Below are 17500 nucleotides of genomic sequence, written 5' to 3' on the forward strand. Positions count from 1 at the left end.
CTTCGAAGAGTACAGTATATTTAACGGCATAACCTCTCATTTACCATTTCATCCTACAATTCCTCTCCTCTATACTAGGCAGGGAAGCATTATTTATCATCACAGTTCATGAAAATAGTACGTTTTACCGCTCTTCCTTTCTAACATTAATTCAGACTAAGATTTTCCCGCTCTTTAACTAGGTAGGGAGCATTCCACTACCCAGGTCGTGTTAACATTATCTTAAAACTTTTCCAAATCTATCAATATTTCACCTTCAACCTACTCCGCTCATTATTCAGTTAGGGAATTTTAATTTATCCTAAATATTTACGGTATAAACGTGTTGGAAAAATTCTATTTTATTTAGTCACATTCCAAAGCTACTTTATGAATACTTCCTGAGTACGTTATTAATGAAACAACCTCGTCGTATTTAAATTTATATTTTCAAGCTGAAATTTCTTCGCATGTTCCTTAGTTGGGATTGATGCCATAACACAAGAGGTTTACTTATAAGAATTATGTAAGATAATTATTTTAGTATTCCTTGTTGACAATCTAATCTTGATCAACTATTATATTTTCGGCATCATAACGCGGACCGTACAAATTCAAAAATATTTCAAGCTCAATATTACTTCTCGGACCTTCGAAGAAAATTTGTAATCCAACAGCCCCCGTTTGATCTTATGAATTTTCGCCTACCTCCTTAGAGCGAATATAACGCATTAAATCGATCCACGAAAAAACTGCTGCAATCATTCACACTATTATAATATATATATATATATATATATATATAATATATATATATATATATATATATATATATATATATGTATATCTAAATGTCAATCCATACCATTAACAGTAAAACAGTTAAAAATACGTAATCGAAGGCGCATGCACCACTGGGTCGTTAAGTGTTATGAGGTATATATGTAAGTTACTGATTCAGGAAAACTGGCGCTGCAATAACAGTGGTCACCAACACCCGTGTAAATAAAAGAATATCCACCATCACGTAAGCACTGTTACTTTCAAGAAAGTGTCTTATCTAGATAACAGGAGGATATCAAGGCCGTTTACTTACGAGAGGACCAATGTTAAAACAACATAAACCTGTTCGTATGCTGCAGCTGGATTAACCTGACGATAAACTGGACGGGAAATACTGGGAGCAACGTAGCACTCCACAAACCATTACATCTCCAATCCTACATAAGCGTGATTATTGCAGATGTGAATAAAGGACTTTGTGCAAGTTTGTCAAATTTTACACTCCCACAAAACGGAGGTGGTAAAACAACTCGGAAAACGGCTGATTTTTTTTCAGTTTTTCGTTCCTTAGCCGATAAAAAGTTTTTACGTGAAGTGAAGAACTCTTTTATCCAATTTTTCGTCCCTTCGTTATCAGAGCGTCACTACCAGCCCACTCTTGTTGTTATTCCTAGAGCATTTCATTTTTATTAGTTTGAAAACCCACGCTCATCTAAGGTATGAAAAGCGTCTCTTTATGACATGTTTATACTATGGTTTTGCTGTATATATCTTCCAACAATCTCTATTTTTTATTTTTGGAATAAAGGACAGTCCATTAGCAAGGCATGTTTCTAGGGATGAGGCGACCGGCCCCAAGTTCTTTTCTTGACCTTGGATCGACTAGTGGGCAACAGACCGAAGTTGGACCACGGGTTTTGCAATCGCAAGTCTAGGTTTCTACAACGCGTGCACACACAACCATCCACCCACCCACACACACACACACTATACACACACATATATACAGTATATATATATAATATATATATATATATATATATATATATATATATATATATATATATATACATATATAATATCTATCTATCTATATATATATATATATATATATATATATATATATATATATATATCTATATATAATAATGTATATGCATCATAATGTTAATCACTTACGACAGAGTTAACACAGTAACATGGATACATAGCAGAGAATGTAAGGGAATCTCGAGCTCACCTTGGTCTCTATAAATTTGTCGTATAAATGCATAGCTTAACATATACCTAGCAGAGGCTACCAAAAGCCTTGATCATCATAGTATATATCGACAGAAAGGGAAAAATTTACGTCAGCTAACTATAAGTACTGTGGTGGATGACTAATTGAAAAAATCACAAGTGCACCAAAAACGCAACTTATCAAAATTATTTCTCAAAATGTGGTAACAGCGCTCTATACAAGAACAGATAAGCCCCACAAAGATGCGGAGAAACTGCTCTGAGGAGAATCACGCCTTTTCTGAAATGGACTATCGTGACCATGAAGCAACCCTCTTTAGAAGGTTACTATTTACTTCAAAGCGCCCAGATACTGAATGACGCGAAAGGAGGAACTTCCAAATCCTGGAATATCATTTGAACGATCGAAGGGTTAACAGATTGAAGTACACAAGGGAAATGCTACATAATAGCGTTCGATTCTATCAGACTAAGTCCATTAACAGGGTTCGAAAAATGAATTATTCTAGAGTAAAATGAGCATCACCAGGACAAGAATGACAAAAAAAAAAAAAAAAAAAAAAAAAAAAAAAAAAACTGAAAGCGTCGGTAAGTGGGAGACGACTTGCACCTTATGATTAAAAAGAAAAAAACCTAAGAGAACAAAGAAAAATAACTAGTGAATATGAGAACCGCTCGTGCAAAAGGAGAGGGTTAAGGAGAATGCGACAATTAAAAAAAAAAATTGCGCATGGAAAAGGCCAGAGAGAAAAACACCTGCAACGACAGGGACTGGAAGAAGGGGGCATGGAAAAGGACACTAGGGAAGTCGTTTCGAGACAAGGAGCAGCAGAAAAAGTAGTGTGAAGAAAATAATAGTTGGAAAAAATTGGGTGCAGAGAATGCCACAGATAAGAGAGGTACGGGGAAGGCTACTGATCAACAGGGAAGGAGGGAATGCATGTCATTAAAGGCTAATGGTATACATAGAAGGCTACTAGGGAGAACAAAGTACAAGGGTAAATCATTGATAAAGAGAGGGCCATGGATGATAAAGAGGTACAAAGGAAGATGATTCGAAAACATGAGGGCCACCAACGAAAACGCGGGCGGGGTTATGGAGGAAGCCACTGATCAAAATAACCACAGGCTAAGAAAAAAGCACAAACATGGGGTAAAATGGCTAAGGACCCCTAAGAACATAGGGAGGGGTTAAGGGGAAGGTCACTGTTAAAGGGGGAATATGGAGAGGGGAACGGATTAAAGGGAGAGAACAGAACCCTGGATAAAACCATTAAATATAGGACAAGGCACATATATGCGACTTCCAAGGTATTTTCTCAGAAACCGTTTAATGTACATATCTGAACATGGTCTGTCACTTTACGAAAAAAAGTGTCATTATCAGATTGAACGATACGGAAATATACAAGCTGGTAGAGTTCCCCACCGTTTTGACCCAAAGGACCGTGGAAAATCACGCTAACAAAAGATATTGAAAAATGTAAAATTTGTAAAACTTATGAATCATGCCTAACTCAGCATTAATCAAAGCTGTCGCTTCACATTTTCAAATTCTTGTAGCATAACAATTTACGCCTGTAATTTTGTAAGCTTTAACTTGCAAATGGAATACGTAGTTCAGAGCGTTTCACCACAGAAGAGATTAAAACTAGAGCATGTAAAACATCGAAATAAAACTTGCGCTCAAACAACCACACAACAACAAAAACTACGAAGGCAAATATAAATGCAGAATAAATGATTACATTAACAACATGTCCGCTCACATGTACAGATAATGTCTTGAACATTGCTTTTTTGTGATTCCATCATCAAGATCAGAATAACAGCATGTCTAAATTTTTTCACATCAATAGACCTACAGAGAGAGAGAGAGAGAGAGAGAGAGATTCCTCATCGGATTACCAATTACCAAGAGAAGTGCCCTGAGAAGGTTTTCTCCTTACAAATATTCAAAATACGTAAGCAAGTTGTACGTCACATATTTCGTAAGAAGAAAAAAACGAGTCGTTTACAGCATCGTTAAAACAAAAGATACCCAATCACGGAGAAGGAATATAAAAAATGAAATATATACAGATACGTCGATATGAAGGCGATTAATGTCACTTAAGGCTAACATGATACACACATCTGAGTGAGGACTTCTGGTTCACTAACAAAGTGAATTATGCGGCTGCACTAAAGAACAACTGGGTCTCCTAACTCCTCTTGATATTTTTTCATTCTTCTTCTTCATACCATAGGCCAGGGGGCACCCAACCTCCGTAAGATGAATGTGAACCCGACGGTGGTCTGGGTAATTATGACAAAATTACCATAACTTTGGAAATCGTAAAGAAGTCCAATTAATAAGACTTATTCAAAATCCCACAAACACTTCAGATATTTTGCACGAGAGATTCACAAATAACACTTGCACAATTCAGATATTCATTAAGTTGTTATTAACATTTACCAGACTTGCACTTCATACATATAAATGCTTAACGGTACACAGGCGATATATTTGCCACTGAAGTTACCATATTCATGAATAACAATGAATCACCGAATAATACTCTAAAAACTCATAATTCTATGAAATTTATTTTCAAATAAATGTCAAGTTTTTCCAAAAGAACTGCAATACTGCTACTAACGCATAAAAAAATAAAATGCACAAAATCTACTTAACACCCATGTAACACATATGCAGATATATCCATGATTCCCTGCGTAACACTGTAGGTTTTATCTTAACATGTTTAAGTGTAAGTTTCTTTGGAGAAGACATGATATTGTAGCTTTGAAAATGAAGTGATTTAATAGAAGAACAAAAATTATACTATGAATTCATGTCGAAAATTCTAAGCGATTCTTCTGAACATTAATATTACACTTAGCATACAGCAACTGTATTTGCCTCCCCAAATATAACACTACCATTACATTAAACATGATCTGATATGCAAATGAAATACAAAAATACAACTTTTTCCAGTAAATGCAGCTGCATTTAACAACATAAGCGTCGAAACCCAGAAGAGGGGCAAACAGCTGGTTGTGGTAGCAACTCTATCTCTCCCTCTTGATGCAGAACGAAGACGAGAATGCTGGGTCGGCCCCAGTATTTTTTTTATTACCAAAAATATACAAAAAAATGCATATTCTTGACGTCTAGAGGAACCTGACAAGATTATTTAACAAAGGGATTTTTTTTAACAGCGGTTAATCATCAGAATCCAGATGATCCATCATTGGCGAAGACTGACCAATGAAATAATTCAGTTTTATTTTTATTGCACCTTGGAAAAGTTACGCACTTTGCTCACATTACTCAGCGGTAATTTAAAAAAAAGACCATGAGAAAATAATGACTAACACTGGCAGAAAGGAATACTGATATTAGCGTCCGATAATGCATTTAAAATCACAATTCTGCTCAACATATGATGAGAAGCCTACCATCGCCAGCATTATCCCTGAGTCAAAAATTAGGCCTACAAAAGAGTTGGTGATCGAGAGAAAGCGCAGTAGTGCTCACAAGCAGCAGGCTGGGAATCACCACCACTGGGAATATCAAGAAGCGCCACGATCAAGGAGATTACGGACAGTTATGCCTTAACATAGTAGAAATTTAAATGACTTATTGAGTCACATGAAATGTGGCTGCCATGAAAATATATACCTCTAGGCCCAATTGGGACTTGCGTATTTCTTGCAAAATTTAAAAATTTACATGACTTATTGATTCACGTAAAATGTGGCTGCCATGAAAATAAATACCTCTAGGCCCAATTGCTTATTTCTTGCAAAATTCAAGTTTTTTTTATTTTATCTTCTCTTTCATCATTTTATACTAACATTTCCCTTTATTCAGATTCATCCAATCTTACCCTGGATAAGCACACACTTTTATCAAGAATATAAACATTACAAAAGTCGTAGATACGCAGCAACGAATAAGATTCTTAAAATTCTATTCGGGGCTGAAAACTTTTCCTTTCTCTTCTAGGCGTTCACCAACCAAACAATAAAAAAATTAAAAGAAGGTCTTTTACAACTTGTTCGAATTAGCTAGTGACATCTGCATTGCAAAACAGGGACGGGACTGAACCTTTGCACCCGCGTGGTCTTTTGAGACCACTGCAAAAATGAGCGCGTGTGATCGCCTACACACACGTATGCACTTCTAGATTGCAATGCCATGAATAATTAAAACTGAATGTATGTATAATTACTTTCCAGGCACCTACAATAAACACATGTAGGGTAACTGAAAAGCCAGACTGAAGTTTCAAAGGTAGGTAAATTGTATTCCAACATTATCTATATATACCAAACTCTTGCAAAACACGCAGACAACAATACACTGAAACTTCAACCACAAATGTCAAATAATACTCAAATTCGATTTACACATATATGTTCATATATACACATACAAAAATCTTAACCAAGTCATTTCTAAAGAGCAATATCAATGGCAAGTAAAAAAATGTTCAAATATGATTCGCAAATATAATTATTATTCATACATCTCTAATTCATGCGTTTAATCATTTTTTTGGAAAGCACTTGAGTTTCTGTATCACTAGGAATATTAAGCTTAACCATAAAATTATACAGTATGAGGTAAATACTACTTTTCTTTGTAATTAACACAAACGTCTCTGAGGAAAAAAAAAACTTCCTGCCACATTCATCTTTCAAGCGCAAATCCAGATTGAAAAGGTTCATTATAACCATATCTCTATATCTAAAACATAGGGGCGTGGAAAAACCTGGCGCGAGAGACAACTGGTCACAATGAGGCATGAAATTCGAGGGAGTAAGCACATCTTAAACCCAGTACCATGGAAATACAGCAATATGGGATTGGAGTTGCATTCAACAACGATACTGGCAATGCCTCTTAATCTACGATAGCGGTAATGACTACAACTACGATACACCCTGACAGGTAATAAGAAACACGCAGCTTTAACCAAAAATAAATGTGCTAGCTGTTTTTCTGGTAATATTTTGATCCAACTCATGAGAGTACCACCGTTCATTCCAGTAAGACCACCGGTTCTCTCAACCTGACCACACGGCCCTCTATTCTCACCAGGACACTGACTGATTCAACAGTCATGACATGCTCATTCATCCTCATCATGAAAACACGGCCATTTATCATTCCCCATTGCAATGTGGCCATTTACTTCGTCGCCATCACTTGACACCACGTCCGTTTATTCCTAAATATGAGAAAATTGACATTTATTCCAAAACCATGACCACATGGTCGTTATTTCCAGCAGCGTGTCAACCTGGCCATTTATTCTAACCCACACAATAAGGCTATTTTTTCATTTACCATGACATCACGGCAATTTATTCAGCCATTTCACCCAATGTCATTTATTCCCATCGCGATAGCAAGGCCATTTATTATCACCGCGCATACACGTCCATTTATAGGCTTTAAGAGAAAGCGCTCCGAATCAGTTTGAACACAGACAACCTCGTGAACCGGAGAGACCGCGTTTTCATTCTAACTCGCTTTGTGTTTGCGGCTTACGAAGTTTAAAGGCACTAAAGGCATTATGTTAATCATATCCGAGCAGCTTTTGCAATACAATGAGAGCCTAAGGAACATCGCTACGTTACTCCAGCTGTCTAGGGGCCTGAGGCAGGGGTTTGTCTTCTAATCTCCATAATCATATACAGTTTGAAGTGACAATCTTGGGTGAGACGTTCCTTCACCAATTTCCTCCAAATCTGCACTTTTCTGGAGGGTGTTTCTGTTTCCGGTTCAGCTGTGTTCATCCGGAGAAGCATATTCTCAGCTAATCGTACAAGTTCGTAAAATCAATTAACATCGAGAGGGACAATGCGTAAAGCAAAATTCTGGAGGAATGCGGAATGTCGTCAGAGCTCGCCTTTATCATGCTAATGACACGCTCCCTCGAGGACTGCCACAGCAGCTTCCTCCCCATCCCTTTGACGGCTCTGGCTTAGGCGTAGCAATTCGTTCTGTTTCGTGGAAAATTCAGTAAAAATAGAGCGCTCAAGAGCGAGGTTGGTATCGAAAACTATAAACACACATAAATACAATCATTCTAAATTTTTATCGAGAATCGAACGAACTTCTATTCCTTTCCAGCAAAGGAATGGATTGGTCATGACGCTGAAAGGGAGAGGGCACATGGAAGTGAAAAACGAGTCTGCGAGGAGTTTCACATACTCTTCAAAGGCTAAGAATGAAATGCTGCCTAGGCCAGAACCATTTACATTTCTTATCAAAACTTGGGGCTAACTTCACAACGGCTGCAACTAGCACTACAACTACCAGTCCCACTCCCTCCCCCGTCACTATCGGAACCACACAGTCGGGTAATCGAGGTCGGGGAGAGGGAGGGGGGGTTGGGATGCTGACGAAACGCAAGGGAGCGGGGGGCTGCGACAGATGGAAAAGGCGAAAGCAATATATGACTATGACAGGTAAAGAAAACGAATAAATATGAGAGAGAGAGAGAGAGAGAGAGAGAGAGAGAGAGAGAGAGAGAGAGAGAGAGAGAGGGGATCACTTAAATAAGTTGTATCCAATATCAGAACACTAAAATTCTTATACATACACGTTAATATCATATATTCAGTTTTAAAATAGTCAAAAATCCTGTAAGAGAACACGGAGAACAAAAACACCCTCCCTAAACAATAAATAATTATTTTACATAAAAGAATGAAACACACAACAGCAGACACAAGTTGGAATCAAACTGCGTGATTAAGGATTCAATTAAAAATGTCGGAGGAACTGTTTCAAGGATATCTACATTACCAAGGACCTCGTACATTACACTACTACTCATGTTACTCCTACCACAATCCCAACGTCCCACTTACCAATAGGGCGCCAGGAAGAACAGCCTGAAGTAGAGAACGGCGTTGTTTGCACCCTTTGGGACACTGCATCTCTACACAAGCGAGGCTCTTCAATACGCACCTCGCCTGTATGGAAACACAGAGTCACAAGGGCCTCTGGAATGTCCTCGCCACTTCCAGCCCACATTTCCAGTCCAAATCGGCTATTTTCTAACGTCTGTGGGTCATGCATTCGGGGAGGGGGAGAGAAATTTTTAAATAAATGAGGTATGAAAGCAAAATCATAAGAGCTTTTAGAATCCACCGCCAGTTGCAGTTTAATGTTAACAACGTTCTACCTACAGGAGGGAAGGGGCTGTACAGCTCGTGAGTAGGGGGCGGTGGATTCTACGTAGCTGAGATATGAAAACACAAAATCCCAGAGACCTGAATGTCCTCGTCACTTCCTGTCCACCTTTCCATCCCAGCTGTATTGCTTTCAAACTTCTATCTCTGGGTTGGGATGGGTTGTACATTCAGAGGGGGGTTGGGGTTACAATAAGAGGATGAGGATTGGGGAGAGGAAGGAGACGGGAGGCATGGGAAGCTTAACTTTTTAAGAAACTTGCTCCTGGAATCAAAGCATGAGGCATTTTCTGCAATTTAAGACGTCGCAGAGTTTCTAAGTGCAAGTACGCAACTGGCAAAAGAATCTCTGGCGCTGCATTAAGTTTTAAAAACATTCAGCAAAAATAAAGAAATACGACTGAGAATGGTACAGGGATAAAAGGAACAATTTGGAAGGGAAATACATGCACTAAATGATCGAGTTGTCAGAGGTATCTAAAGTATATATGTATGTACACAAAACATACACACACAGAGAGACAGACAGGAAAGACAGACACACATACACACACATATATATAATATATATATAATATATATATATATATATATATATATATATATATATATATATATATATATATATATATATATATATACACTACTACCTTTCTAATTTTCTGCCTATAACAAAATTACAATTACCTCTTAGATATCAAAGCCTAAAATAAATACCTGTTTTTATAAAAGTAGGCGCAGAATACCACATATAAATGGCCAATCACAACTAAATGTTAAAAAAGTATAAAACTGAGTAACTTCAAAAAACTATATTCACAATGTATAGAATATTGTTGAAAACCTCTCTTGCTCTGCATGCTAAATATTAAAAACTTCTCCCCTTTCCATTTGGTTTCTTCTAGTTAGGAGACTTTTCCTCAGCCTCCACAAAAAATAAAAAAAAAACAGCACCGGAAAAAATTCAAAACGAGGCCAAACCTTTGAGTCATATACATATTTCTTTTTTAGTTGAGGACTCTGAAGGACGTTAATTTTAACTTTTTGTTAACTGGGTTACCAGCCGGTAATCTGGTTAGCGCGGCCGAAACCAGCGTCCTGCAGGAATCCCAAAATTTTCTTCTGTTTCTGAGGCCTGGCCCCTTTCCAGGGGGTGGGGTAAGGTGGGAGAGAGGATGGACTGACTGGTTCCACAGCGCCTGCATGTTTTGTTACCCGAGAATTATTTGAGGTGTACTATGGTAAAAGGAATACAAAGCATACGAACATTACCGACGTAATTTTCTCTTTTCTTCCATAATCCTTCACTTTCCTTTCACTGTTCACGTATACCTTCCACAAAAGAGATACAGAAATAACATGGCGCTGAAAGTTAAAATTTATAGGCCTTATTTCCGGTTATATATATAAGATCTGAAACAACTGTTGCAAATACACTATACTGGAAAGTGTCATTATGTTTGTTGCCTAAAATGTACTACAACGACAAACATCCGTACTTTACCTGACCGAGCTGTTTTTGTTCTCAATACTAGACAGGCTGCTACTGCAAACGGGGAAAGTTTTTTTAGCATCAGGTTTAATACTACTCAGTTTGCCAGGAGTTTTATTTTGGCTAAATCTAAAATATTTTGCCAATTGAGTTGTGGAGTCTCCTAATCTCCATATGTTTAAGCGATGAGCAAATTCATTCCTGCTTTCTGCTACCGTCTCCAGAATTCAGGAGTTTCGGTTTTATTTTCTTTCCCTTATATTTATTTATATATCTAATCATTTATTTATTTATTTATGTACTTAGCTCTTTATCACCTTTCCCAACAAATTCTCTCTCTCTGCAGGGTGATTCCTCTTTGGAGCCCTCTTGGGTTTATAGTCTGTTGACTCTGTCCATAATTGTTTGCAGCTGAAGGTTTAAAGAGAGAAAAATCCCTTTGGAAACTCTCTATCTCCCTCCTACAGTCATTTTTCCGCTCTCTATCTCTCTATGCGCTCAACTGTTTACTGGACGTCCAGCTTTCTCCAGCATTTCCTCTCCTCTGTTAAATGAGCTCTTGCTCTCTCTCTCTCTCTCTGAATTGTGTACAGTAAAATCAGCTCACTCTCTATACCCATCTCACAAAAATAAAAAAAAAAATAAAAAAAAAAACGAGCAAAGCCAACTTCTAACAAAGCAAATATCTTAGCTATCTGTGAGCGAATTATGTCTCCAGCCAGCTGGAAACAGATTAGGAATGCTTTTCCCGGAGAAGCCCAAAGAAAAAATCATTCTCAAGATTCCCTTAACTATTCCACTGACGATCTTTGAGCAACGGCGAATTCCGTTTTTACGGGCACAACTTGTGAACAGACATGTCAGCATTCAAGGAGTGAATTGCTTACACACCAGAGGATACCACGGAGGGATTTTTTTTATTATTATCCATTAAATGACGTCCCATGCGACGCGTTATATTTGATGGGCACTTTGTGAACCTCCGGCATCAGTCAAGCAGAAATTACGGACGTTTTGATATTATGTCATTTATTAGATGAGAAAGCTATTTTTATTTTTAACGTCCGTTGCAAACGTCCCTTCTGACGTGCACTGTTGGATAAGGACGACTGACGAAGTCAAGCACAAGATGTTTGTTTTGGAATAATGATATTTACTGGATTCGAGGGAATTTCCATTATATTTATAAGATATCTGCCTTTGTGCCACAAAAACTTGTGACATTCCGCCTTTTTTATATATACTGTACATGGGACACACATTAACCAGCTAGAACTTCATATCACAACAAACGTCTGTAAAAAAAAAAAAAAAGAATAGCTTAAAACTCAATTATAAAAGAAAAGACTCAAAGACCACAGTAAGTCTTTATTTCATAACTGACATGACGTAAAGGAATGCACGATAAAGATTTAGGAATGTTGGGAAACGTGACAGGAAAAGTTGAACGGGAAAAGATCTTTTGGAGGAGAAAACAGTTTCCTTGGAGATAAGTACATGCTGAGAGATGTGTTAATAAGCAAATGGGTCTCGAGATGAATGATGCAAATGGAGACCTGGTGTCTGTACAGAATGAAGTCATATATCCAAGGCATATGAACTGGGAAGGTTTATTGAATATTTATCATAGCAGAAAGGTAGAACTGTATTCGTGTTAATTTGAGAATGGTTGCAAAACTGAGCTACAAAAAATTCTGAAGACTTCATAAGAAAGAGGAATTTGGAGAGATGCTGTTTTTGTCCTGAAAGCTTACCAAGTGGCTGACTCAGGCGAGCCCGAAGTAAGTACTTGAAATAAGTTCTAAAGTAGTAAAGAAACTTAATAACTGTTCATTTATGCATAAGCGCAGAAAGTAAAACGAAAAAGATAAGACTGCAGCATTTACGGTATACGCAACACTGTTAAGATCTTAATTCAATATGGTTCATAACTGAAAGAATATTTTTTTTTATTTAAACTAAGAGAGTGCGTACGACAAACATAGTTTAAGAATTTGACATATGGGAAGTTCTGAAGGCGAGACACAGAAACACTTAAGGATAAAATTACAACTTCAGAAATGATATTCGGTTGACACTTACAGAAAAAAATTTTCTTAAGATGGGTCGGGGGAATGGTAGGCAGATATATTTTCCGAAAACTACAATAAAAGGTTAGCCAAGGTAGAAAGACGAAGAGAGAGAGAGAGAGAGAGAGAGAGAGAGAGAGAGAGAGAGAGATCGTCCATCCCCACTCCATCAACTAGACCTCATTGTAGATTCCCCCTCATTAGCAACATCAAACCTAACCTTGGTCCCCATCCTCGCTTCGGTTTCCTGTCTTTGATCTGTTACTCAGACTCGGGAATTAGTAGAAGGATGCAGCATCCCTTCCTTCCGCCTATCCCTCCTGGGGGAAGCGATACGGATGCATCTCCTGCCTTAGTTTCATCCCTCGCGCCCTCTTGGATCACAGCCTCAGATCCACTGCTTAACTACTCATCGAACGCGGGGGAGGTAATCGTTGTCGGACAGTCCGTGGAGAATACCAAAATTACGGCGGCTACAAGTTATCGTCAACAATAATGAATTTACATATAATGCTTACAATGTATGCCAGAATATTTAAAAGTTCTAACTATTACAGGAATATACAAACACACACACATATAAATACATACATACACAATATATATATACACAGTATATATATATATTAATAATATATATATATATATATATATATATATATATATATATATATATATAAATAATAATAATAGGAATATCTGAAATGTAATATTAGATTGATGATGCAATGTGAAACACAATATATATAATAATAATATTAATAATAATATATATATCAATAATAATAACAGTTAACTGATGATGATGATATGATGATGACATATGATATCATAAGAATAACACAAGATATATATATATATATATATATATATATATATATATATATATATATATATATATATATATATATATATATATATATACATATTATGTGTGTTTGTGTGTACGTATGTCACATACATTAAACCACCTCTGCTTTGACTGACTGCTTAACACTGGAATCTTTACATGCAGGTTCAAATAAAAATACAACGAGCAAAAGTATAGCACAAGAAGATGATCATCAATGCATGAATTTATTAATGCATGCATTTCACGTCAATTACACCTTTCCTCCACAGCGAACGCTTTTTCTTTTTTTTCTTTTTGTTTCGCTGTGCAACTGTCAGCTTACCAAGTTTCTCCTCCTGTCAGATTCGAAACCCCTCTTCCGTTTCCCTCAGTTCCTCTGAGCTTCACTTTCGCCAGGAAATAATTTTTTCACTGGCAGTTCATACAATTTGCCTCCTCTGTATTTCCTCTGTATGATTCAACGTGACCTTCTTTTGGAAAGGCGGGTTCGTCAATACTCAGCTATTCAGTATATTAACTATTACTTTTCTTACAGAAGCCGTGATTGGTGTTTAGGTCTTAGCCCGTTCATGCCTCTAAACTCTTATCGCATAAACGCGAATTTTCCATGCACTTTGATTAATGTCACATAGAGACCCAGCGTCCAGCTTTTAAATGTGTCAAACCAAATTTACTATTTCGTCAGAGCGTTTTACAGCGCTAGAAATTCAATAGAAAAAGGTGGAAAACAGGAGCCCGAACAAAAAATATTTCAACTTATTTTTCGATAGAGTGGGTACATATGTTAAGTGTGGGCGCGCGATTGTCCATTTTCGGGTGTGAATTTTCAGCGTGGCCATTGGTAGGCTGAGATGTGTTCGCCAAAATAGATGAAAATATTATACAAAGATTCACACTGATTATAAAAAATACTTTTTGCATCTGAGACTTGAATAAAATTTCAATGAGCCCATCGTATAAACTGAAGCAAGTAAAAAAATTTGGGTAAGGTCAACTTATACAGTATATACATACATACATATTATATATATTATCTATATATTCAGATAAAGAGAGAATATATATATATATATATATATATATATATATATATATATATATATATATATATATATATATATATATATATATATACATACATAAATATATACGTATATATATAATATATATATGTATATGTATATATACACGAGTATATATGGATAGGTAGACAGTATAATAAAGACATCCATAAGCTTTTCACGCCTATGGAATTACCGTTAGATAAAAACATTAATACACTGACTAAAACTGAACCCCACAACAACGTCGTAAATGCGACGTAACAAATATTTGCGTGAATGAGACGTAGGATGAAACAAAGCTATTCTGTAACATCATAAAAATAACTAAAGTTTAAAATTTTGTACATCAATATATTAATATTTCATAGCATAATAATACTAATATAACGTTTCTAAATGCCGGAATTAACTGCATGTTTGGCAGAACTTTGCTTTAACTTCTTGTTGAAGTTATCAGCCAACTTAGGACCCTAAAGAACATGATTCAGTCTTTGCATAATTTTCATAAACATTACTATCTTAGGGCAAATACGTAGCGCATTGTCTACAAAGTATAAACCACACAAACCATCTCTGTCGATCATAAAAAACTGTCTGGAATCACTCTCTCTCTCTCTCTCTCTCTCTAAAGCAGAAATAACAAAATACACAACAACACTACACACTCACGCATATATATATATATATATATATATATATATATATATATATATATATATATATATATATATATATATATATATATAAAAATGGGAGTGTGTGTGTGTGTGTGTGTGTGTGTGTGTGTGCGTTCCAGCATAACTCTGAAACGCACTGAGCAATTTCAACAAAACTTGGCATACATATGACTTACTATCTGGAAGGGCTTCCCTGAGACAAGCTGTTTCTGCCCGTAGACTTAGTATCTAAATAAACTCTACAGGTTTTTTACACCTCATTTCGGTATACATATGACTTACAATGTGGAAAAGATTACTGTGGGGGTAAGACATCACTGGCACCAAAGGGGGAGGGGGTGGGAAGGGCGCAACATGTAAAAATAACAAAAAACGACAGATATTAGTGTCTAATCCATAGTTTTCGAGGTCGATGAGATGAATAGTGACATTATTGAGGCCCTTTACATCCAAGTTCAGCCCCAATAAGAATGGGGGGTGAGAAGGAGTGAAATATAAAATGTTAAAAATGCTGGGTAAGGTAATCGAAGCAACTATCTTAACAGGAGAGAGAGAGAGAGAGAGAGAGAGAGAGAGAGAGAGATTTGTGCTTGTCATTAAGAGAGTTTTCCCAGGCAGTGCCCGGTTGGTCAGCAGTATATATATATATATATATATACACACAATTATATAACATATATATACTGTATATTATATATATACATATATATATATATATATTATATATATATATATATATATATATATATATATATATATATATATATATATATATATATATATATATATATATATATATATATATATATATCTGTGTGTATGTAAATGGTAATTACATCTTACCTTTTCCTCTTTACCATTACAGTTATTGGACTACTCCTCCTCCACCTCCTCCTCCTCCTCCTCCTCCTTCTTCTTCATCCACTCCACTCCATTCCTTACCTTTCCCCTCTCAGACGTGTTCCCTCGAAACTTACCATTACTGAGGATTTCGTCGTCAGAAGTTTGTCCGGCCTTCATGTAGAGAATCCCAAACTTGAAGTTCACTGAGCCTTCTTGTTCCTCCAGCAGAAGTAGGTCCTGTAATATAAGCCTGTTAGTGTTTGGCCTTCCGTTAAATTGATGTATACGGACATACATATAACATACTGGCGCACATATATATATTTTATGTGTATATATATGTACATTTATATATATATGTATATACATATGTATAAATTTGTAGTTAGCACTTTTTTATGACCTATTTTAAATACATGTTAATCACTTCAGATATTAACACTGTCTTTTAATATTTTGAATTATAAATGTATTTAAATTAGATCATAATAAAAAAACTGATAATTAAAAATGTCTTCTGATCAACTGAATGCAGCGCTGAGTTATTTAATGAAAACAGCGGGTCCGTCTCATCAGTATTAGGAAACTGAGAAATCTCTATCAGCTGTGGAATTCTCTCCTTGCTTCAGTTATCCAAGGATTTCACAACCTATCATCCTTCAATGAGCAGAAGGCCTATCGCTTACTTTGGTGTTAAACACCAATTTTTTGCCCCGTCATCTTTTATCGGCTTCTTCGATGGCGGGACATCCTTGCCAAGATCCTTGGAGAGGATGTAATGTATGATGCTAGTGGCATTTTTAAATATATTTTAGAGGCTGGAGTTTTACATAAGATATAATTTTATTTCCTACAAGTTTTAATTATATTATAAATATACTACACTATGTAGTCCTTTAATTAACATCGGCGCCAATGACTATAGACGTCACGACCCCTGATAACTTAAAGTCATTCATTCACTCATTCTACGGGACAGGGTTTCATTAAGGTATTGGATTGCCCGTCCCATCGGCTGGCTGCAGAATGTATGGAAATAGTGAAATAAAGGAATATCCAAGGAAAGGAAAACACACAGAGGGAATAAAAAGGTCCATTAAGGCGAATGGCCTGAGAGACCGCGTAACGCGTACAAAGGTCGTTGTAGGGGAACGGACGAACTTGGGAAAAATATACGGCGGAACAAAACATGTGATTTTTTCCCTCCTGCCCATTTTATCTCTTTTTTTTTCCTTTTTCCCCGGTCCGTGCAACCGGCCTTACAACAAAACAAAGTTGGTCGTGAGGCCTTTAGT

General features: G+C 36.5%; 1 protein-coding gene across 1 annotated transcript in view; it reads right to left on the minus strand.

The window, feature by feature from the left end:
* Nucleotides 1-17500, minus strand: part of LOC136844410 (GTPase-activating Rap/Ran-GAP domain-like protein 3) — a 907028-nt gene that overhangs the window by 307105 nt on the left and 582423 nt on the right. The window contains 1 exon segment of the mRNA XM_067113570.1: nt 16340-16442. Coding sequence (XP_066969671.1) covers nt 16340-16442 — 103 coding nt within the window.

This window comes from Macrobrachium rosenbergii, chromosome 12 (assembly GCF_040412425.1).
Source record: "Macrobrachium rosenbergii isolate ZJJX-2024 chromosome 12, ASM4041242v1, whole genome shotgun sequence".
In the NCBI taxonomy this organism is placed as follows: domain Eukaryota; kingdom Metazoa; phylum Arthropoda; class Malacostraca; order Decapoda; family Palaemonidae; genus Macrobrachium; species Macrobrachium rosenbergii.